We start from the raw sequence: 20,888 nt of genomic DNA on the forward strand, positions 1-20,888 counted from the left end.
CGGCTGCGACGGCGTCCTGGGCTCGGCCGGCTGCCGCCTGCTCGCCGGCAACGCCAGCCTGGCGGGCCACCGGCACGTCGCGGCCGGAGGCAACCGCGTTGCCCAGGCGGCCCCCAGCGCCAGCCACCCGGGTGAGGGGCGCCGGCGGGGCGGGGGGGGCACCCATGGGAGCTGGGTGCTGCGCGGGGGGGGGGGGGGGGCATTGCACCAGGGGGCAGAGCGTTGCACGAGGGGAGTGTGCATTGCACGAGGGGAGGGTGCATTGCACGAGGGGACGGCGCGTTGCACAAGGGGGCGGCACGTTGCACAAGCGGAGGGTGCATTGCACGACGGGGTGGCACGTTTCACGAGGGGCCAGCGTGTTGCACGAGGGGCCGGCACGGTGCCCCGCGGCCCCCCCGCCCCGTGCCCCCTGGTGAGGGTCCTCCCCCCCCAGCACTCCTTCCCCTCCCCCGTGTCCCCCCCCCGCCATGTCCCCGGCGGCTGACGCTGCCTGCAGGTGCCCTCGCCGCCGCCCTGGCCGAGGCACCCGTCACCGCGGCCTCGGGCCCGGGCGCCGGGGACCCGCCGCTGCGTCCCGGCCACGACCCCCGGGGCCACCGGCACCACCGGCACCACCGGCACGACGGCGACGGTGACGGTGACAGCGACGGTGACGGTGACGGCGGCGTCTACTGGAAGCGGGTCGGCACCACCCCCTGCTCGGCCACCTGCGGCCAAGGTGCGCCCCCCCCCCCAGTGCTCCCAGTGCGCCCAGCATCCCCCCTCCCAGTGCTTCTAGTGCCCCCTGCATCCTCCCCAGTGCTCCCAATATCCCCCCCACCCCATGCTCCCATGCATCCCACTGCCCTGTGCTACCAATGCTCCCAGTGCCCCCCCCAGCAACCCCTCCAGTGCTCCCAGTGCCTCCAGCGTCCCTCTGCCTTGTGCTCCCAGCATCTCCCCTCCCAGTGCTCCCAGCAGCCCCGTGCTCCCAGTGCGCCTAGCATCCTCCCTCCCCCCCCAGTGCTCCCAGTGCCTCCAGCATCCCTCTGCCTCGTGCTCCCAGTGCCCCCAGCATCCTCCCTCCCCCAGTGCTCCCAGCAGCCCCATGCTCCCAGTGCCCCCAGCATCCCCCCTCCCCAGTGCTCCCAGCAGCCCCATGCTCCCAGTGCCCCCAGCATCCCCCCTCCCAGTGCTCCCAGCAGCCCCGTGCTCCCAGTGCGCCTAGCATCCCCCCTTCCCCCCAGTGCTCCCAGTGCCCCTCCCAGTGCTCCCAGTGCGCCCGGTGCGCAGCACCCCCTGCTGGAGGAACCTGGGAACGAGTTGGGCCGGGAGGAGCCTCCCTTGTCCCGGTCCCCGTCGCCCCCTCGCCCGGGTCTCCCCGGCCCGGCCCGGCCCGGCCCGGCCCGGCCCGGCCGACGCCGCCGCATCCCCGCAGGCTCCCGGCAGCCGCTGTTCCGGTGCGTGGCGCGGCGCTGGCACGAGGAGGTGGCCGAGGGGCTCTGCGCCGCGCTGCCCCGGCCGCCCGCCGCCCCCGAGCCCTGCGACGGCCAGCCCTGCCCGGCCTAGTGAGTGCCACCGCCACCGCGACGGCCAGGGCCACCACCCTGGCCACTGCCACCACCATGGCCATGGCCACCACCACTGCCACCACCCTGGCCACCACCACTACCGTGCCATGGCCACCACCACCACCACCATGGCCATGGCCACCACCACTGCCAACACCCTGGCCACCACCACTACCGTGCCATGGCCACCACCACCGCCACCACGGCCATGGCCACCACCACTGCCACCACCCTGGCCACCACCACTACCGTGCCATGGCCACCACCAATGCCATCATGGCCATGGCCACCACCACTGCCAACACCCTGGCCACCACCTCTACCGTGCCATGGCCACCACCAATGCCATCATGGCCATGGCCACCACCACTGCCACCACCCTGGCCACCACCGCTACTGTGCCATGGCCACCACCAACGCCACCATGGCCACCACCACTGCCAACACCCCAGCCACCACCGCCACCATGGCCATGGCCACCACCACTGCCAACACCCTGGCCACCACCACTACCGCGCCATGGCCACCACCACTGCCAGCACCCTGGCCACCACCACTACCATGCCATGGCCACCACCAACGCCACCATGGCCACCACCACCACTGCCAACACCCCGGCCACTGCCACCACCACTGCCATGGCCATGGCTGTCACTACCACCAACACCCCGGCCACCACCACCATCCCAGCCACCGCCACCACCCTGGCTACTACCACCACCACCGCCCCAGCCCCACCACCGCCACCACCGTGGCCACCGCCACCACCGCCCCGGCCGCTGCCAGTGCCCTGGCCACCACCCCGCCCCCTGCCACCGCCACCCCCCAGCCGGTGCCCCCGTGGCGGTCACCCGGGCACGGCCGCGGCCCCCGGCCCCGCTCAGCCCGGCTCCTCTCCTGGCAGCTGGGACGCGGGCGAGTGGTCGCCCTGCAGCCGGTCGTGCGGGCCGGGCACCCAGCACCGCCCGGTGCTGTGCCGCCAGGCCTTCGCCCACCGCAGCACCCTGGTGCACCCGCGCCGCTGCGCCCCGCTGCCCCGGCCCGACGCCACCCAGCCCTGCCAGCTGCGGCCCTGCAGCCGCTGGGAGGTGCTCAGCGACTGGAGCCCGGTACGCGCACGGCCACCACCGGCCACCGGCCGCCGGCCACCGCCCGGCGGGGAGCTGCCCCTGCCGCCAGCGCTGGCACTGGGCACCAGTACTGGCACTGGGCATCCGTACTGGCCCAGAGCACTAGGCACCAGTGCAGGCACCAGTACTGCTCCAGGGTACTAGCCACCAGTACAGGTACTGGCCACCAGTATTGGCGCTGGGTATTCGTACTGGCCCAGGGCACTGGCCACCAGTACTGGTACTGGGCATTGCTGCTGGCTCGGGGCACTGGGCACCAGTACTGGCCCAGGGCACCAGTATTGGCACTGGGCACTGGTGCTGGCTGCCAGTACTGGTACCGGGTAGCACCACAGGGCACCAGTACCAGCCCTGGGCACCAGTACTGGTACCGAGTGGCAGCACTGGGCGCTGATACGGGCCCTGGGCACCAGCACCAGCACTGGGCATTGGTAGTGGCACTGGGCACTGGTGCTGGCCACCAGTATCGGTACCGGCTGGCGGCGCTGGGCACCAGTGCTGGTGCCGGCAGTGCTGGCAGGGGCATGGGGGGAGCGGGCGGTGGCGGTGGCGGTGCCGGTGGCGGCGGCGGTGCCGGTGACGGCGTGCGCGCGCCGCAGTGCTCGGCGCCGTGCGGGCAGGGCCAGCGCAGCCGGCGCGTGCGCTGCGCGAGCGCCGAGGGCGCGGAGCTGAGCGACGCCGAGTGCCCCGGCGCCCAGCGGCCCAGCGCCCGGCAGCCCTGCGACATGGGGCCCTGCGCCCGCGCCTGGTTCCTCAGCGACTGGAGCGAGGCGGTACGGCGCCGGCGCCGGCGCGGGCGCAGCGCGGCGGGTGCTGAGCCCCGCGCGGGGCCGGGGCTGCGTGCAGGGCTGGGTGCTGGGCTGGGTGCTGGGCTGCGTGTAGAATTGGGTGCTGGGCTGGGTGTGGGGCCACATGCTGGGCTGGATGTGGGGCTGGATGCAAGGCTGGGTGCTGGGCGGGTGCTGGGCTGGGTGCTGGGCGGGTGCTGAGCTGGATGCAAGGGTGGGTGCAAGGCTGGGTGCTGGGCTGGGTGCAGAGCTGGATGCAAGGCTGGGTGCTGGGCTGGGTGTTGGGCTGGGTGCTGGGTGGGTGCTGAGCTGGATGCAAGGCTGGATGCAGGGCTGGGTGCTGGGCTGGGTGCTGGGCTGCGTGTAGAATTGGGTGCTGGGCTGGGTGTGGGGCCACATGCTGGGCTGGATGTGGGGCTGGATGCAAGGCTGGGTGCTGGGCGGGTGCTGGGCTGGGTGCTGGGCGGGTGCTGAGCTGGATGCAAGGGTGGGTGCAAGGCTGGGTGCTGGGCTGGGTGCAGAGCTGGATGCAAGGCTGGGTGCTGGGCTGGGTGTTGGGCTGGGTGCTGGGCGGGTGCTGAGCTGGATGCAAGGCTGGATGCAGGGCTGGGTGCTGGGCTGGGTGCTGGGCTGCGTGTAGAATTGGGTGCTGGGCTGGGTGTGGGGCCACATGCTGGGCTGGATGTGGGGCTGGATGCAAGGCTGGGTGCTGGGCGGGTGCTGGGCTGGGTGCTGGGCGGGTGCTGAGCTGGATGCAAGGGTGGGTGCAAGGCTGGGTGCTGGGCTGGGTGCAGAGCTGGGTGCAGAGCTGGATGCAAGGCTGGGTGCTGGGCTGGGTGTTGGGCTGGGTGCTGGGTGGGTGCTGAGCTGGATGCAAGGCTGGATGCAGGGCTGGGTGCTGGGCTGGGTGCTGGGCTGCGTGTAGAATTGGGTGCTGGGCTGGGTGTGGGGCCACATGCTGGGCTGGATGTGGGGCTGGATGCAAGGCTGGGTGCTGGGCGGGTGCTGGGCTGGGTGCTGGGCGGGTGCTGAGCTGGATGCAAGGGTGGGTGCAAGGCTGGGTGCTGGGCTGGGTGCAGAGCTGGATGCAAGGCTGGGTGCTGGGCTGGGTGTTGGGCTGGGTGCTGGGCGGGTGCTGAGCTGGATGCAAGGCTGGATGCAGGGCTGGGTGCTGGGCTGGGTGCTGGGCTGCGTGTAGAATTGGGTGCTGGGCTGGGTGTGGGGCCACATGCTGGGCTGGATGTGGGGCTGGATGCAAGGCTGGGTGCTGGGCGGGTGCTGGGCTGGGTGCTGGGCGGGTGCTGAGCTGGATGCAAGGGTGGGTGCAAGGCTGGGTGCTGGGCTGGGTGCAGAGCTGGGTGCAGAGCTGGATGCAAGGCTGGGTGCTGGGCTGGGTGTTGGGCTGGGTGCTGGGCGGGTGCTGAGCTGGATGCAAGGCTGGATGCAGGGCTGGGTGCTGGGCTGGGTGCTGGGCTGCGTGTAGAATTGGGTGCTGGGCTGGGTGTGGGGCCACATGCTGGGCTGGATGTGGGGCTGGATGCAAGGCTGGGTGCTGGGCGGGTGCTGGGCTGGATGCTGGGCGGGTGCTGAGCTGGGTGCAAGGGTGGGTGCTGGGCTGGGTGCAAGGGTGGGTGCTGGGCTGGGTGCAGAGCTGGATGCAAGGCTGGGTGCTGGGCTGGGTGCTGGGCTGGGTGCTGGGCGGGTGCTGAGCTGGATGCAAGGCTGGGTGCAGGGCTGGGTGCTGGGTTGGTGCTGAGCTGGATGCAAGGCTGGGTGCTGGGCTGGGTGCAGGGCTGGGTGCAGAGCTGGATGCAAGGCTGGGTGCAAGGTTGGGTGCAGGGCTGGGTGCTGAGCTGGATGCTGGGCTGGGTGCAAGGCTAGGTGCAGGGAGGGGTGCTGGGCACAGGGTGCCGGATGCAGGGTGCGGGGCGCGTGGTGCTGGGTGCAGGATGCCGGGTGCAGGGTGCCGGGCGCCAGGTGCCGGGCATGGGGTGCCGGGCGCCAGGCGCAAGGTGCCAGGCGCGGGGTGCAGGGTGCCAGGTGTGGGGTGCCAGGTGTGGGGTGCTGGGCGCCGGGCACCGGGCATCAGGCACGGGGTGCCGGGCGCGGGGTGCTGGGTGCCAGGTGCGGGATGCAGGATGCCGAGTGCCAGGTGCCGAGCGGGGGGTGCCGGGCGCGGGGTGCCGGGTGCCGAGCGCGGGGTGCTGGGTGCGGGGTGCAGGGTGCCAGGTGCGGGGCGCAGGGTGCCGGGTGCCGGGTGCCGAGCGGGGGGTGCCGGGCGCGGGGTGCCGGGTGCCGAGCGCGGGGTGCTGGGGTGCTGGGTGCCAGGTGCGGGGTGCAGGATGCCGGGTGCCGGGTGCCGAGCGCGGGGTGCTGGGTGCGGGGTGCAGGGTGCCAGGTGCGGGGCGCAGGGTGCCGGGTGCCGGGTGCCGAGCGGGGGGTGCCGGGCGCGGGGTGCCGGGTGCCGAGCGCGGGGTGCTGGGTGCGGGGTGCTGGGTGCCAGGTGCGGGGTGCAGGATGCCGGGTGCCGGGTGCCGAGCGGGGGGTGCCGGGCGCGGGGTGCCGGGTGCCGAGCGCGGGGTGCCGGGTGCGGGGTGCCAGGTGCGGGGCACAGGGTGCCGGGTGCCGGGCGCCCAGCTGACGCGGGCCGGCGGGCGCCGCCGCAGTGCTCAGCCGAGTGCGGGCCGGGCACGCAGCGGCGCGCCGTGCTGTGCCTGGCGAGCGGCGCCGAGGGGCAGCCGGGGGGCGGCTGCGTGGGCGCCGAGCCCCCCGCCACGCGGGCCTGCGACGGCGGGCCCTGCCGCCGCACCGCCGCCTGGTACACGGGGCCCTGGAGCCCGGTGAGCGGCGCGGGGGGCGCGGGGGGCGCCGGGGGGGCCGCGCCAGGGTAGAGCTGGGGGGTTGCGCCGGGGTGGCACCGGGGTGGCACCGGGGCTGCGGGGGGGGGCGTGCCGTGGGGGTGACACAGGGGCTGCGGGGGGGTTGCACTGGCATTGCAATGGGGTTGCACCGGGGTGGCACTGGGAATGACACTGGGGTGGCACTGGGATTGCACTGGGGTGGCACTGGGAATGGCACCAGGGTGGCACTGGGATTGCAGGGGGGGGTGGCACGGGGGCTGCGGGGCCGTGGCACTGGGTCGCACTGGGAATGGCATCGGGTGGCGCTGAGATTGCACTGGGGTGGCACTGGGGCTGCGGGGCTGTGACACTGGGTGGCACTGGGAATGGCACCAGGGTGGCACCGGGATTGCACTGGGGTGGCACTGGGGCTGCGGGGCTGTGACACTGGGGTGGCACTGGGAATGGCACCGGGTGGCGCTGAGATTGCACTGGGGAGGCACTGGGGATGGCACCGGGGTGGCACCGGGTTTGCAGGGGGTGGCACTGGGGCTGCGGGGCCGTGGCACTGGGGTGGCACCAGGGTGGCACTGGGAACAGCACCGGGTGGCACTGGGATTGCAGGGGGTGGCACTGGGGCTGCAGGGTGGTTGCACTGGGGTGGCACTGGGAATGGCACTGGGAATGGCACCGGGGTGGCACCGGGTTTGCAGGGGGGCGGCTGCCCTGGGGCGGGTGCTGGGGGTGCCGGGGCGGGTGCCGGGGTGCCGGGGGTGCCGGGGTGCCGCCGGCCCCCCGCGACGCGCCGCGCGCGCCCGCAGTGCTCGGCCGAGTGCGGGCCGGGCACGCGGCGCCGCGACGTGCTCTGCGTGAGCAAGCTGGGCGCTGCGGCGGCCGTGGCCGAGGGGGCCGAGTGTGGGGCGCAGCCGCGGCCCCCCGCCCTGCAGCCCTGCGCCGCCCCCGCCTGCCCCCCGCGCTGGTTCACCACCGCCTGGAGCGCCGTGAGTGCGGCCCTGCCCCACGGATCCCTGCCCGTGGGGTGCCCCGGGCCCCCAGCCCCACGGATCCCTGCCCGTGGGGTGTCCTGAGCCCCACAGATCCCTGCCCGTGGGGTGCCCCGGGCCCCCAGCCCCACAGATCCCTGCCCGTGGGGTGTCCTGAGCCCCACAGATCCCTGCCCGTGGGGTGCCCCGGGCCCCCAGCCCCACAGATCCCTGCCCGTGGGGTGTCCTGAGCCCCACAGATCCCTGCCCGTGGGGTGCCCCGGGCCCCCAGCCCCACAGATCCCTGCCCGTGGGGTGTCCTGAGCCCCACAGATCCCTGCCCGTGGGGTGCCCCGGGCCCCCAGCCCCACAGATCCCTGCCCGTGGGGTGTCCTGAGCCCCACAGATCCCTGCCCGTGGGGTGCCCCGGGCCCCCAGCCCCACAGATCCCTGCCCGTGAGGTGTCCTGAGCCCCACAGATCCCTGCCCGTGGGGTGCCCCGGGCCCCCAGCCCCACAGATCCCTGCCCGTGGGGTGTCCTGAGCCCCACAGATCCCTGCCCGTGGGGTGCCCCGGGCCCCCAGCCCCATGGATCCCTGCCCGTGCGGTGCCCCGGGCTCCCAGCCCCACGGATCCCTGCCCATGGGGTGCCCTGAGCCCCACAGATCCCTGCCCGTGGGGTGCCCTGGGCCCCCAGCCCCATGGATCCCTGCCCGTGGGGTGCCCTGGGCCCCACAGATCCCTGCCCGTGGGGTGCCCTGGGCCCCCAGCCCCACAGATCCCTGCCCGTGGGGTCCCCCAAGCCCCCAGCCCCATGGATCCCTGCCCGTGGGGTGCCCTGAGCCCCACAGATCCCTGCCCATGGGGGTCCTCTGAGCCCCCAGCCCCACAGATCCCTGCCTGTGGGGGTCCCCTGAGCTCCCAGCCCCACAGATCCCTGCCCATGGGGTCCCCAGTCCCCCAGCCCCCCGGATCCCTGCCCGTGGGGTCCCAAGCCCCCCCAGCCCCACGGCCGCCCCGTGCCCCACGGCGCCGCGCCCCTGTGTCCCCCCCGCCCCACAGTGCTCCCGCTCGTGCCTGGGGGGGGTGCAGACCCGCGCCGTGCACTGCCTGACCCCCAACAAGACGCTGAGCACCCGCTGCCCGCCCCACCTGCGCCCCGCCAGCCAGCAGCCCTGCAACCCCCAGCCCTGCGCCCCACACCTCGGTGAGCGCCCCACGCGCCTCGGCCCGCTGCCCGCGCTGCAAAGGCGGCGGCAGTTTGGGGGGGGGGGTGGGGGGGGGGGCAGCGACCGTGCCTCAGTTTCCCCCCCTCCCCGCCGCCCCCGGCAGACGCCGGCTGCCGCGACGAGCACCCGAGCTGCGCGGCCGCGGCGCGGGCCCGGCTCTGCGCCTACCCCTACTACGGCAGCGCCTGCTGCGCCGCCTGCGCCCGCCGCCCGCCCGGCCCCACGGAGCCCCCCGCCGCCGCCGCCGCCCCACGGCCGCCCCACGGCGGAGCGCGGCCGCCGGGCGCGTCGCCTCCCCGCCGCCCCTAATTTATTTGTTCGCCTTATTTTATTAGAGTGTTTTGCCGCCTCCGTTCGTCCGTCCGTTCGTTTAAGAAGGACGGGCCGGCGCTTCGCGCCGTGCCCCGAGGCCGCGGTGAGGGGCTCCCCGGCGCCGCGGGCAAATGCGCGGGCACGTGCGCGGGCACCGGCGTGCGTGTGTGTGTGCGTGGCGGGGTGGGGGGGCTCCTGGGCGGCCCGACGGTGGCGTTTTGGGGGCGGCGGCGTCGCCCCGTCCCGTCCCGTCCCGTCCCGTCCCGTCCCCCCGCCCCGGGGAGGTGGCGGTTCCTGGAAGCCGCCGCGGGACTTCCCCCCGCTGCTATTAGCGGCGCCTGTTGCTGGGCAGAGCTCGGCCGGGCCGGGCGTGCGAGCGCACACGCGCGTGCAAACCCCCATGCACGTGCAAACCCACGCGCGCGTGCAAACCCCCATGTGCGTGCAAAGCCCCACGCACATGCAAAGCCCCATGCATGTGCAACCCGCCCCCACGTGCGTGCAAAGCCCCCCACGCACGTGCAAAGCCCCCCACGCGCTTGTGCAAGGCCACACGCGCGCGTGCAAGGCCGCACAACCCCCTCCGGTCCGGCCCCGTGCCCGGAACATCCCCGGGAACCACGATGGGCTCCGAATCTCCCCCCCTCACCCCCCCACCCTCTCCCTCGGGGGCATTTTCCGGCTTCCCCAGGAGGCGGAAAAGAGCCCAGGTGTCCGGGCCCTCGCCCCGACCTTCCTGCCCTGCCGGAAGGCGGACGGACGTCCTTCCCTGGAGCCATTCGGGGGGGAACCTTCCTCCTCCTCCTCCTCCTCCTCGCCGCCACGCGGGCAGCAGAGGCCCGGCAGACTCATGCCAGGAGCGCGTCCAACCTGCCCGGGCGCTTCCTGCTTTCCCCCTCCCCGCTGCCAACCAAATATTTGTCGGCAGAAAGTCTCGGGGCTGAATCGCCCCCTCGGCCCCCACCCCCCCCAAATCCGCCCCCCGAGCCCCCCGCTGCCTCCCGCCACCCCCGGCGGCGGCGCGTGGCCGAGCCGATAACCGCGGCGGCCCCGTTATCTCCCGCGGCCGCTTTTCCCGGCTCACCAGCTCCTCGGGGACCTGCCGGGCTCCGTGTTCGGGCTCCTGCAAGACACAAGGAGGATTTTTTTTGGGGGGGTGGGGGGGATGGGGGCCGGCCGTAGGGGCCCAGGCATCCGGGGGCCCCCTGCCAGCCGCTCGCTCCCGGGCCTCGAGCCCCACGGAGGCGGGGGGCGGGGGGGGGTTCCCCCGTCGCGCTTTGCCACGTCCGTTTTTTGGGACGGGAACGAGCGGCTCCGAGACCTTCTGGCCACCTGTATCCCTTTCCCCATGGAGGGAAGGAATTAACCCCGGGGGGGGGGAGCCAAAGCAGCCTCGGAACAACCCAGCGCCGTACGGACACGTCGGAAGCAGCTTGCCCGGAGCCGCGGGAATCCTCTTCCCGGCTGCTGCAGCGCTGGCCGGGCCCGGCCGCAGCTCCGGGCCGGAGCCGGCAGGGAACCGGCGCCGCTGGGGGACTCGATTTGCACCGTTTTGGGGGAAGCTCCGCGAGCTGGAATAAGGGGATTTGCAAGGAAGGAGGCGTCGGCGGGAAGTGGAAAAAGGGCTCCGGGCCGGCCTCGGCCCTGGAAAGCGACGGCGCGCGCCGGAGCTCTCGTTACAGGAAGCGCCAAGCCGTGATCTCAGCCGAAAGCTATGGCGCGAACAGATGGGGCCGCTCCGGAGCGTTCGCTGCCAGGCCGGCGAGCGGCGGCCGCAGGAAGCGGAGCCGCAGCGCGGGGAGGCGGCGGAGGGGCGCGGGACGGCGGCCGGAGCGGAGGGAACGCTGGCGGGGAACATCCGCGCCTAGGCTGCAAGGAGAGCCGGGGAGCTGCCGGCTCGCGCGAGATAACAGATCGTTTCCTCGGCGTTATCGCGGCCCCACCGCGCCGGAGCCAAAAATGGCCAGAATTGGGTTTTTTTTTCCAGCCTTCTGCTTGCATAACAGCTCGGAAGAAAAACTCCCCGCCTCCTCCCTGCACGGGACGGGCCCGCAACACGCTGGGAAAAGGCCCTGAGCTCCGTGCTCGGAGCCACCTGAGTCCCACGGCCCCGCGAGCGAAGGTCTGAACGCGGCGGGAGCCCGAGCCGAGCGGGGCTGCACGGCAGAGCCCGCCGGGGGATTTTCGGCATTTGCATACAGCTCCCCCCCCACAAAAAAAAAAAAGCCCCGAGAACATGAACTTTAAACATCCTCGGTGCCACCACATCGGTTTTCCCCCTACACACCGCTGCGAAACCCCGCGGGGAGGCGCGACGGCCCGGCGCGGGCCCCGGCGGAGGGAGCGAGGCCGCCGCCGCCGCCTCCCGCACGCGGCTTTCTGCAGAAGGGGAAGCAGAAGAGCTTCGCTTCCGCGGCGCTTCCCAAGGCGCACGCCACGCAGCTGAGCCCGAACGGCGCTCGGGAGCATCCTGAGGGAGAAACAGGGAGGGAAGAGGAGGAAAACCGGGGGGGGGGGGGGAGTAATTGGCTGGAGGCCGGTGCCGGGGAGCAGACAGTGCCGCTTTTCCAGCGGTTTTCCCCCCTTTCCCCCGCGTGGGAAAACCCTCGGGAAGGGGCTGCCGTGCAGCACGTTTAGCGCCTGCGGTCGCAGGCGGCTCCCGCCGGTCCTGGGGACAAGACAGGCAGAGCCGAGGGAAGCATTTCCCCCCCCCCCGAAAAAAGAGCTGCAGCTCCAGGATCACGACCACCCCGCACTGGGAGCCCGTGAAAGGCGCTTTCATTTCCCCCTTTATTCACACCAGCGCTTCCAAGAATTCAGTGCCCTGCAGCGGTTTGGGTTTATTTTTTTTTTTTTTTACTCCGAAAAGCCCTTATTCAGGAGGAACAGGAAACTCCTCGTTTTTATCAGCTCCGAGACCATCTTTATCAGACCGACTTCGCAGCAGATACGGTTACCAGGAAGCAAAAACAACTTCAACACACTTCACGCCCAGCAGCAGAGCAGCCCCGCAGCAGCGGAGCCGGCGGGGGGAATCGCTCTGCGGAGCTCTGTTTGCATATTTCCATGGCGAAGGCCCAGCTTTGCATGAAGGCCTCGCTGGGCTCCGAGATACCCAACAGCGAGCAGGCTGAAAATAGACTGAAAAAAAGGAAGACGCAACGAGAGGGGAAAATAATAATAATAAAAAAAAAAAATGCCGCGGCGCTTGCTCCACGGAGCTGTCAGGCTTGTTTTCCGCTGCAGGAAGCGGTCGCTTCATCCCTATCTCGCCCGATCTTCGCGAGACCCCCCCCTCGCTCAGGGTGAGGCTGGCTGCTTTCAGCCACCGCCGCGGCTTGCAGCGGATGGGTTTCATTTTACCGAAGTCTTCTGCCTCTGCTGCGCTTCGAGAGGAAGCTGGAGGGAGACTTTTTTTTTTTAATTTTTTTTTCCAAAAAAAGGCAACTGCCAGCCTCAAGCTCTTACGCCCAAGCTAAACGGGGCGTTCCCAGCCAGCTATCAAGCGCGGCCGCCCGCACGGAGCAGCGCCTTCCTTCCCAGAAGCACGACCGAGGTTTCCAAGAGGCTGAATATCAGACACCGCCCAAACTTAGTCTTTGCATAGCTCAGCTGCGCCCAAAATTAACCTTGCCCTTCAGCCCACAGCCCAGGGCAGGTTCATTGCTCACTTCCTGCATCAGAGCCCTGCAAGAATTGAAACTCAGGCACTGCAGAGCTGACAGAGCAGCTGGAGCCCAGCTGCTTTAGGGGAGCAAACTCGCTGCACCCCACCGAGAGGCTAGCTGCCTGCTCCAGAATACGGATTTTGTACTCTCCTTGCCAGACTGGAGTTGCTTTTCAGCAGCATAGTTATATTCCAGTGTGCCACGCAACTGCTCACCTAGGAGGAGCTTACCACCAGCTAAGCCGGGCTGGGCTCTTTAAATATAGCTACTTTATAAGCCTGCATGGTTTGTTTTGGTGGGTAGCTGTACACAGCAGGGCCAGCCAGAGCATACACCTTTACAACAGGCCTTTGACTCGCTCGCTGCGGAGAGGGCAGCCCCCAGAACAAACAGGACTCGGCTCAGCCAGGCTAGAGATTAAACCCTCCAGGCTGCACAGTCGCAACGCCAACGTGGTCTCGTCCCTTTGAGGGGGCTGGGTGCAGCCTCTGAGGCAGCTCTCGGGGGGCGCGAGGAGCGCGGCTCACCGCAGAGCTGCCGGAGCAATCCCGAGCGAGCTCGGGGAAGCCGCTGCTCTGCTTCAGGCTGAGGTCTGCTGGACTCGCTGGCTCTGAAACGCTGGGAGGGGACAAGCTGCAGCAGCGCACAGCAGGTAACCAGAGCCCCGCAGTGCTTCTCAGGGCAACTCAGGGGAGTTTGCAGACGCTGCATCGATCAGCAGAAGATGTCTCACAGATTCCCCCACCCACGCAAAGACACAACTCAAAACAGAGCTTCTCGGTATGAGGCAGCATCAGAGCACGGGGGTATGAGAAGACATCAAGCAGTCGCCCACAGAAGTTTCTGAATGATGAACTGGAGTACCCCAGTACAGTATGGAGTACCCCAGGACAGTCCATGCTGACTGTGCAGGCCTACACCAGAGAAAGCACAAGCAAGGTAGAACAGGACCATTTAGTACATCAGCATCTAGTTACAGGAAATAGCGAGTTTTATACTGGAGGATTGAGAACAAAGACATTTATTGACAAAACTAAGTGCTTGTTTGGAAAACAAGCAGGCCTGACAATAGCACCATCTTTAAGCTCTCTGCTTGGCTTTACATTAGGCATCATTCAGTCTGGAGATCAAGGTTACAGTGAAGATGTACATTTCTAGTCACACTGGGACCTGGTTTCACAAGAGAAAGCTTCCACAGAAGAAGAAAAAAAAAAAAAAAAAAAAAGGAAAGAAAACCACCACAACTGATTCACTCAGTTTGAGTGCACAAAACAGCAGAATGCTGCAAGCCCACCTAGAAGTAACACTCCCAGCTAGGGGCTGGAGGACTGAACTCCGTGTATGGCATTGATGAACTCATACTAACTGCAGATCCAATCTGAGGAGTTTTATTCCGCTCCAGAATGTTTACATTCAAATATTAGCTTCATTTGATTCATGTCTTAAAGGATCAAAATAAAGCGAAGAAAAGGAAGTAACTGATATCAACTTCCACAATCCCCACCCGCTACAAGAGCTAGAATAACCAAAAAGATTAAAACAAACAGAAACAAGAACTGTTGCCAGCAAGCCATGGGCACGATAAAATTCCAGCAGGCCACTGATCCTTGCTACACTTCTTGGCAATTTTACTAGAGTACATTAGAGAAAGGCTTGCTTGAAGTCAAGGCAGGAGAAGGCTTTGCCACAAAAGTGCTACTACTTCACATGAGGAATGAAGTATGGAACACCCGAAGTTATTTTTGTCACATTCAAAAGCCTCCTTTTTGTATCTTTATCTCTGTAAAAATGTACATATTCTACAGATTTATAGATATTTACAAGGTTCTCTTTACAGCCTCCCCACCCCATGTAAAGTTTTACATACTTACAAATGTACTCCCTATTTTTAAACTACATGTGTTTGCAAGTCACATCAGTGTAGCCAGGATCAGTCAAACTACCCTGGATCAACTGCAGCTGGTTGTGGTTACTGCCCCCAACCCACCCCTCACTGTTCCCCCCCCCCCCTTCACCCCTCCCCAGAGGTTTGCACCCCTGAGTGCTGGTGGCTGTTGCAATTGTTTGTCTGTCTGCTCTAACCTGGGTCTGTTCAATGACCTGTTAAAAAAAACAACAAAAAAAAAACCCTACTGGAAAAGGGACAATTTACATGAGCTACTGAGCCAGCGGACAGTAGGGCTGAGCCCTTCTGCAGGCTCCAGGTCCCACCATCCTGGCAGTGGGTCACACATCTCAACCTTCAGCACAGCTCTACCCTCGACCAAGGGTGGAATGTATGCAGAGTCAGCAACTGTTAAACATCTGCTCACTAGCGCACCTGGGAACAGCCACAGGTCTGCAGGACACCTGGCATTTAATGCTTCTATTCCAGTAAAAAGAAAAAAAAAAAGCCACAAGTTTAGGCAGGACAATGGCAGCAGAAGATGCTATTTCCGGAAACCTAAAATCACAACTCTGAAGCATCCACTGCACAGGCAGCCGCCATGCCAAACCTAGGAGGCTTCAGTCCAGGACAAAAGCTGCTGGTGCTCACTGGCTTGCTAAGCAGATCTGTTCCCTCAGAGGTAAAACTTTGAAGCAGTCCACTTTAGCTTTCTTTCGTGATGCTCTTGAAGGAAGCAGAACATGGATTCTTCATTTTCTGTTCCCAAAGCAATAAATCCTCGTTGGTACTCACAATCGACTGGATCACACCTTCTTTCTTAGGAAAGAATTGCTCAGGGGATGCCTAGATGTTCTCCTTGGGTCACTCAAGTACAGCTTCGTAAGTACTCACAGGAGGAAGTGATCAGCCTACTAGCTCCAAACAGAGCCAGCCTGCTTAGAGTTTTGTCATCCCACTGCACACCATGGCTCACCGTATCATGTAGGCCAAGCTTGCTCCCAGTCCAGCAACTCCTGCAAAAGCCATCAGTACATTTCTGATGCTTCCTTCTAGATCCTCTACTCGGAAGAAGTCAACGAAGCCCTCCTAGGAAAGAGAAGGGGTAGTCATTTTTCCTGCCAGCCACATTTCTTCAGCAGGACCAGATGAAAGCCTCCTCGCTTTCCTGAAGCAAGGCAGCATTACCCCCCAAGCACACTTGGATGCAGTCTGCCTAGCAGCAGTGCTAATCATGCTCTGCCAGGCTCATTACAGGAGTCAGTCACTCTGAGGCAGCTGCAGCCCACCTAGCACAGGCAGAGATTGGGAACCAGTGCCAAAGTGGCCATGGGTGGCTTCACCAAGCTCAGTACACCCCTGATCCAGCAGTCCCATCTTTATTTTGGGAATGTTACCTCCTCACTTCACCAGTGAGCAGGCAAGCTTCTAGGTCAAGACTGCTCAAAGCAGTTTAACACAGGGAATTACTGAAATGCCACAGCTCTGGCTAGGCATTTCAGACAGTGGTTTTAACTGGCAGTGACTCATCCTCTGTGCTTCACTGACACATCTGGTTGTCACCAGTCTGGTTATGGAAACAGGAAAATATTGAATTATTATGAAGGACTGTGCTGTTCAGGACAGGCAGTGACTCACCCAGCCTCCTTGGCTCATTAGCCACTCTCGTTTAGATGAGACAAGAGCATCTGTGATGATCCTTGCTAATGAACTGATGCACTTCTCCTGGTTTATGCTTTTCAGGTGTTTTGCAACAAAGGCACCAAATGAGATGAGTGTCACAACTCTACCCCAGTTTGTTACTCCATCACTGAAAACATGGGCTGCCACCTCACGCACTGACTGCAGGTCTTCTTCCTTCTTGAGTTCCAGCTTCCGCAGCATTCCTGTAAGAGAACTAGTTTTAGAAACTTTAGAAACAAGCACACACTGGAGTGAGTTTCACTTTTGAGTCCCACAATGCTGGACAACCCATAGGCACCTCCTACCTTCTACTATATCCTCCGAAATACCTGCTCCAGAACCAGTTCAGAAGTACACATTGTCCCTCATGAGAAGGTACAGCTTCCACACTAAGCCCCAAAGCCTTGAGAGTCACTGTGAACTATTTAGAGACAGAGCAATTAGTTGCATACTTTCCTGAAGGGCTCCGCTGCATACACTCATCTCTGCAAGGCAGAGCAACCACTAACCCATTTCTAGTTCCTTCCTCCAGATCTCTGCTACAGCTGCCATCTTTGCACACATCACATTTCCCTGTCTCACACAGCCTTTAAAGCCCCACCAGGTCACACCACCACAAAAGCCAGTTTGGAGCTTGGCACAAGCTCTGCACTCGCCCTGAGCCAAAATAAAGGACAATTACCTACTGCCAAGCAGATGTCTTACTATTTTATTAATCTGCTTTTAGTGACTACAACAAAAAGACTCCCTAGTTTGACCTACAGTGCCCCCTCATGAATAAGCAAACAAGACAAGCCTTTATGAAACTGAAAGACATTGCTTGTTATTGCTCAAACCAACAGGAAGCTTTCCCAAAGCCAGTTCCTTTTCTACACACAGAAAGTTAACTATCTTTAACGAAGCTTCATATATTAGCATAGACCTGAATGCTCTTCCCAAGCATGGCTTTTTCCACATTGCACACACAGCTCTACCTATGTAATTAAACCCACAATCTTTTACATCAGCATAATTAAGCATGTGAGAAAAATTGTAAAAGAACTGGAATATCCTCCTCTGAAAAGGAAGGCATTTCACAATATGCTGGCTAAGGAGGAAATAGAGACACTACCCTTTTGTGCTGGGCAGCTTCTCAATTCGAGATCACACATACTTGCGGCTGCTAAACATGCAAAAAATGCAGCTCCAGCAAGAGCTGGGAGTTCATTCCCTTAAGATACTGCTCAAACTAGCCCCAAAACTGTTCCCTTGTGTTACACAAAACCAGGTCAACATGGTCTGTTCTCACTTCCACTCTGAGTTTCCAGGACACTCAAATCTGCAGTTTCTAGTCAGACACCTGCTCATCCAAGGCCAAGCTCTGGTGTTCAAGTTTCTGTGGCTATTTTAAGACTAATCAGAAGTGGGTGTAATACACTAAAATAGCTGTAATCTGACTGTTATTCAGCAGAACTTCTCCCAGCAAACTCTGGCCTACCCTAGGCAGGGGGCCAGGGGTTTAAACTCCTGGGCTAACTAATCTTTGGACACTTGGAATTATTCGCATATGGTCACCCTGATCAAAGCAGGACACAAGGAGGAACTGCAGCTAATCTATAACCAGATTATCTCCTCTGCACACGTTACCACTGTTTTTTCCCCTCTCCCAAATGAGCAAAGTTCAGTTTCATTTTTTAATCACTCTTCAGCTGCTTTAACTCCCTCCAGAACCAAACCACAGCCCATCCCCAGGACCAAACCAGCCAGGGGCTCAGCCTCCTGATGCAGGGGGCTCAGCAGCCTCACTCCAGCCTCAAGAGCTGGCCTGGGCCCAAGCCTCCCCCAGGCCCTGCCATGCAGCTGCCTGTAGCCCACAGGGCCGAGCCAATGCCCACCCACCTCGAGGGCCCCACACAGGCCAGGCCCACACACACATGTACCCCGGCCCCTCTCCACTAGAGGAGGACCAGGCCCAAACAAAGGCCCAGGGTCCACAACCCTTCCCTGTCCCCTTCTACGGGCCCCAAACACCCCCAGAGCCCTCCACAGGGAGGGGAGGATGAACCATACCAAAGCCCAGGGCACATAAGCCCCCTGCAAGAGCATGAGGCCTGGGCCTCAAATACCCCCAGGACCCTCGGCAGCAAGGGTGAAACAAGGCCTGGGGCCAAGACCCCCCCCTGCATAGGGGTCAGGGCACAGCCTCAAACACCCCCAAGACCCTCCACGGCAGCAGGCACCAAGGCCTAGGGCCTACAACAGCCCCTGCCCACCCCTCCACAGCCAGGGGGGAGAGGTGACCCCCAAGCACTCAGGGGACACCCCTCAGGGAGGGGGCCGGGCTCAGGCCAAGGCCCAGGGCCCACAACCGCCCCTCCAAGGGGGCGGCCAGGCCCTACTCCCCTCCCCCCGCTCCAGCCCACCCTCCAGGCCCGGCTCCAGCCACCCACCTTGGAAGGCGAGTTCGTGCTTCTGCATGACGCCGTCGCCGACCCGCCGCAGCGTTTCCAGCGCCTTCTCCATGACGCCGTCTCCCGCCCCGCCGGGCCGGCCCGGGCCGCCCAACAGGCCCGGGAAGAACTTCTTGACGCCGGGCTCGATTTCGCCCGCCGCTTCCCGCAGGTAGCGGCTGATGAGCTCCAGCGAGTCGCGCCGCAGCTCGTCGGGGCTCTGCTCGGCGGCGGGCGGCGTGCCGGGCGGCGAGGCGGGCAGCGAACCGCCGCCGGCCGCCACCGCCACCGCGCCGCCGCCGCCGCCGCGCTCGGCCTCGGGCTCGCAGCCGTCCAGCTCCTGCTCGGGGCTCCACAGCGCGGCGGGCCGCGGCGCGGGGCCAATCAGCGCGCGGGGGGCCCCCGCCGGGCCAATCAGCGCGCGGGGTACCTCAGCGCGGCCGTTGGCGGCCCGCGTCCCCTCAGCGGCGGCCGCCGAGGACGACGACGCCGCTGATGATGGCGGCGGCGGCGGCGCGGGGCCGCTCCCCGCCGGCGAGCCGGGCGCCAGCCCCGGCCTCCCGCTGCCGCAGTAGAGGTTGAAGCCGATCACGGCGTTCCGTTTCACGGCGAACATGGCGCCCGAACGCGCACCGGCGGCGAGTGTCCCGGGGGGGGGGGGCAGCGCCGCGGCGGCCCTTTATATGGCGGCGGTGACGCGCGCGCGGCGGCGGGGGCGGGGCGCGGGGGGGGGGGGGGCGGGGCGCGGCCGCCGGGTCCAGCCCGGCCCCGTTATGTAACGGCGCCATAAAGGGCCACGGCCCGGCCCGGCCCGGCCCGGCCCGTGCGGGGCGGGGGAGTGGGAGGGGTTTCCAGCGCCTCGATGCCTTTTTTGGGGGTGAAAAACAGGCCGAAAAGCTCCGGCCCCCACGGAGATGCGTCACGGCTCGGCGTAGGCGGTTCCGGGAAGGGCCTGCCCTGGGCCCTGCCTTCCGCTGCGGCGGGGGGTCCCCCCGGCTCGGCCACCCCCTCCCCCGGCAGCGAGGGGTCCCCCGGTACTGCTCCCCCAGCAGTGAGGGGTCCCCCGGCTCTGCCATCCCCCCAGCAAGGCCTGCACCCCCCCGGCAGCGAGGGGTCCCCTGGTACTGCTCCCCCCGCAGCGAGGGGTCCCCCGGCTCTGCCACTCCCCCAGCAAGACCTGTACCCCCCGGCAGCGAGGGGTCCCCCGGCTCTGTCACCCCCAGCAAGGCCTGCACCCCCCGGCAGTGAGGGGTCCCCCGGTACTGCTCCCCCAGCAGAGAGGGGTCCCCTCGCTCTGCCACCCCGCCCCCAGCAAGGCCTGCTCCCCCAGCAGCGAGGAGTCCCCTGGTACTGCTCCCCCAGCAGCGAGGGGTCCCCCTGGCTCTGCCACCACCCCTCCCAGCAAGGCTTGTGCCCCCCAGCAGTGAGGGGTCCCCCAGTACTGCTCCCCCAGCAGTGAGGGGTCCCCTCCCGGCACCACTGTGGCCCCCCAGCAGTGCCGGGCCCTGCCACAATCCCCAGCCCGGCCCACGCAGCCCACGTGGCCTACACGAGTGTCTGAGTGACCCTGAGCGGGGCGCGCGCGTTCCTCTCCCACCTCGACCCCCCTTCTTTTTCTTTCCACAGTAAAAACCAGCTCCCTGCAAGGCCCTGACTTTCCACCCGGTGGGGTTGAGTCACCAGCGCACGTGGGGAAAACAGAACTCTCTGGCAACCGTGGAGGCTTGCTAACGCTGCCGTTTCTCAGGGTCGGAGGCTAGTCCCTTGCTGCTGTAACTCAGCAGGTTCGCTTGGAAACAGAGCGCACAGTGTTGCTTTACACCAGCCTGGTATTTCACCTGTGTCCTTTTGGTTAAACCCCTCTCTGGTTTTGGCTTGTTTAGCTGCAAGTTTACGGGGAACTGCCCCATCTCTTCCAGTTATCAGTGGGTTGCCTCATATTTCCCCTATTACTCGCAACCTCCTCCACATCCGCCGTCCCTGCGAGCCGCAGCTTCACGTCGCAAAGCGGGTCAGCGCTCGGCCTGGTGAGGGGCATCACGTAGACACGGGGAAATGCCGTTCTGGGGAAAAACGAGGCAGAGCAGGGCACCGGCCTGCTGGGGTACGGTTTGCCTCGTTTCAGGCAATTTGCGGCACTGAGCGATTCTGGTCTGCGCCTGCCACACTTCGCACCCTGCTCTCTAACCCCGGCACGTCCCAAATCCGGCTCCCTTCAAGCTGAGCGCCTTGTTAGCGAGCAGAGCTGCGCACCGGCCTCGGCTGCACTGGAGAGAATTTCTCTTTGAGATCCCCTTGCCAGCAGTCCTTGTGGTTTCCCGTCGTGAGGACTTTCCGGGGATCCACGCAGCAATCCCTGGTGGATGCCAGGCTGCCCGCACTTTGCCT

General features: G+C 65.4%; 2 protein-coding genes across 2 annotated transcripts in view; one reads left to right on the forward strand and one right to left on the reverse strand.

The window, feature by feature from the left end:
- Positions 1–8,874, forward strand: part of ADAMTSL4 (ADAMTS like 4) — a 17,177-nt gene extending 8,303 nt beyond the window's left edge. Inside the window, exons 9-17 of the mRNA XM_062597624.1 lie at positions 4–131; positions 500–721; positions 1,421–1,550; positions 2,458–2,662; positions 3,283–3,456; positions 6,138–6,311; positions 7,133–7,312; positions 8,357–8,501; positions 8,627–8,874. Coding sequence (XP_062453608.1) covers positions 4–131; positions 500–721; positions 1,421–1,550; positions 2,458–2,662; positions 3,283–3,456; positions 6,138–6,311; positions 7,133–7,312; positions 8,357–8,501; positions 8,627–8,832 — 1,564 coding nt within the window. The 3' untranslated portion in view covers positions 8,833–8,874. The remainder of the gene's footprint in view (positions 1–3; positions 132–499; positions 722–1,420; positions 1,551–2,457; positions 2,663–3,282; positions 3,457–6,137; positions 6,312–7,132; positions 7,313–8,356; positions 8,502–8,626) is intronic.
- A 6,041-nt stretch (positions 8,875–14,915) lies between these two features.
- On the reverse strand, positions 14,916–19,167 carry MCL1 (MCL1 apoptosis regulator, BCL2 family member). The gene is made up of 3 exons (XM_062597737.1): positions 18,501–19,167; positions 16,027–16,274; positions 14,916–15,477 (listed from the first exon to the last, which is right to left on the reverse strand). Exons 1-3 carry the CDS (start codon positions 19,114–19,116, stop codon positions 15,361–15,363), a joined length of 981 nt encoding a protein of 326 aa, XP_062453721.1. The 5' UTR covers positions 19,117–19,167; the 3' UTR covers positions 14,916–15,360.
- Positions 19,168–20,888: the final 1,721 nt, after the last annotated feature.

The sequence above is a fragment of the Rhea pennata genome, chromosome 31 (genome assembly GCF_028389875.1).
Source record: "Rhea pennata isolate bPtePen1 chromosome 31, bPtePen1.pri, whole genome shotgun sequence".
Classification (NCBI taxonomy): domain Eukaryota; kingdom Metazoa; phylum Chordata; class Aves; order Rheiformes; family Rheidae; genus Rhea; species Rhea pennata.

Excerpts from the sequence above, each read along its gene's own strand:
- MCL1 (XM_062597737.1), bottom strand. The coding sequence starts at position 19,116 with ATGTTCGCCGTGAAACGGAACGCCGTGATCGGCTTCAACCTCTACTGC. Across the intron at positions 16,275-18,500 it reads GCACGAACTCGCCTTCCAAG|GAATGCTGCGGAAGCTGGAA; the intron begins GTGGGTGGCTGG and ends GTTCTCTTACAG. Across the intron at positions 15,478-16,026 it reads TAATGAGCCAAGGAGGCTGG|GAGGGCTTCGTTGACTTCTT; the intron begins GTGAGTCACTGC and ends TCTCTTTCCTAG.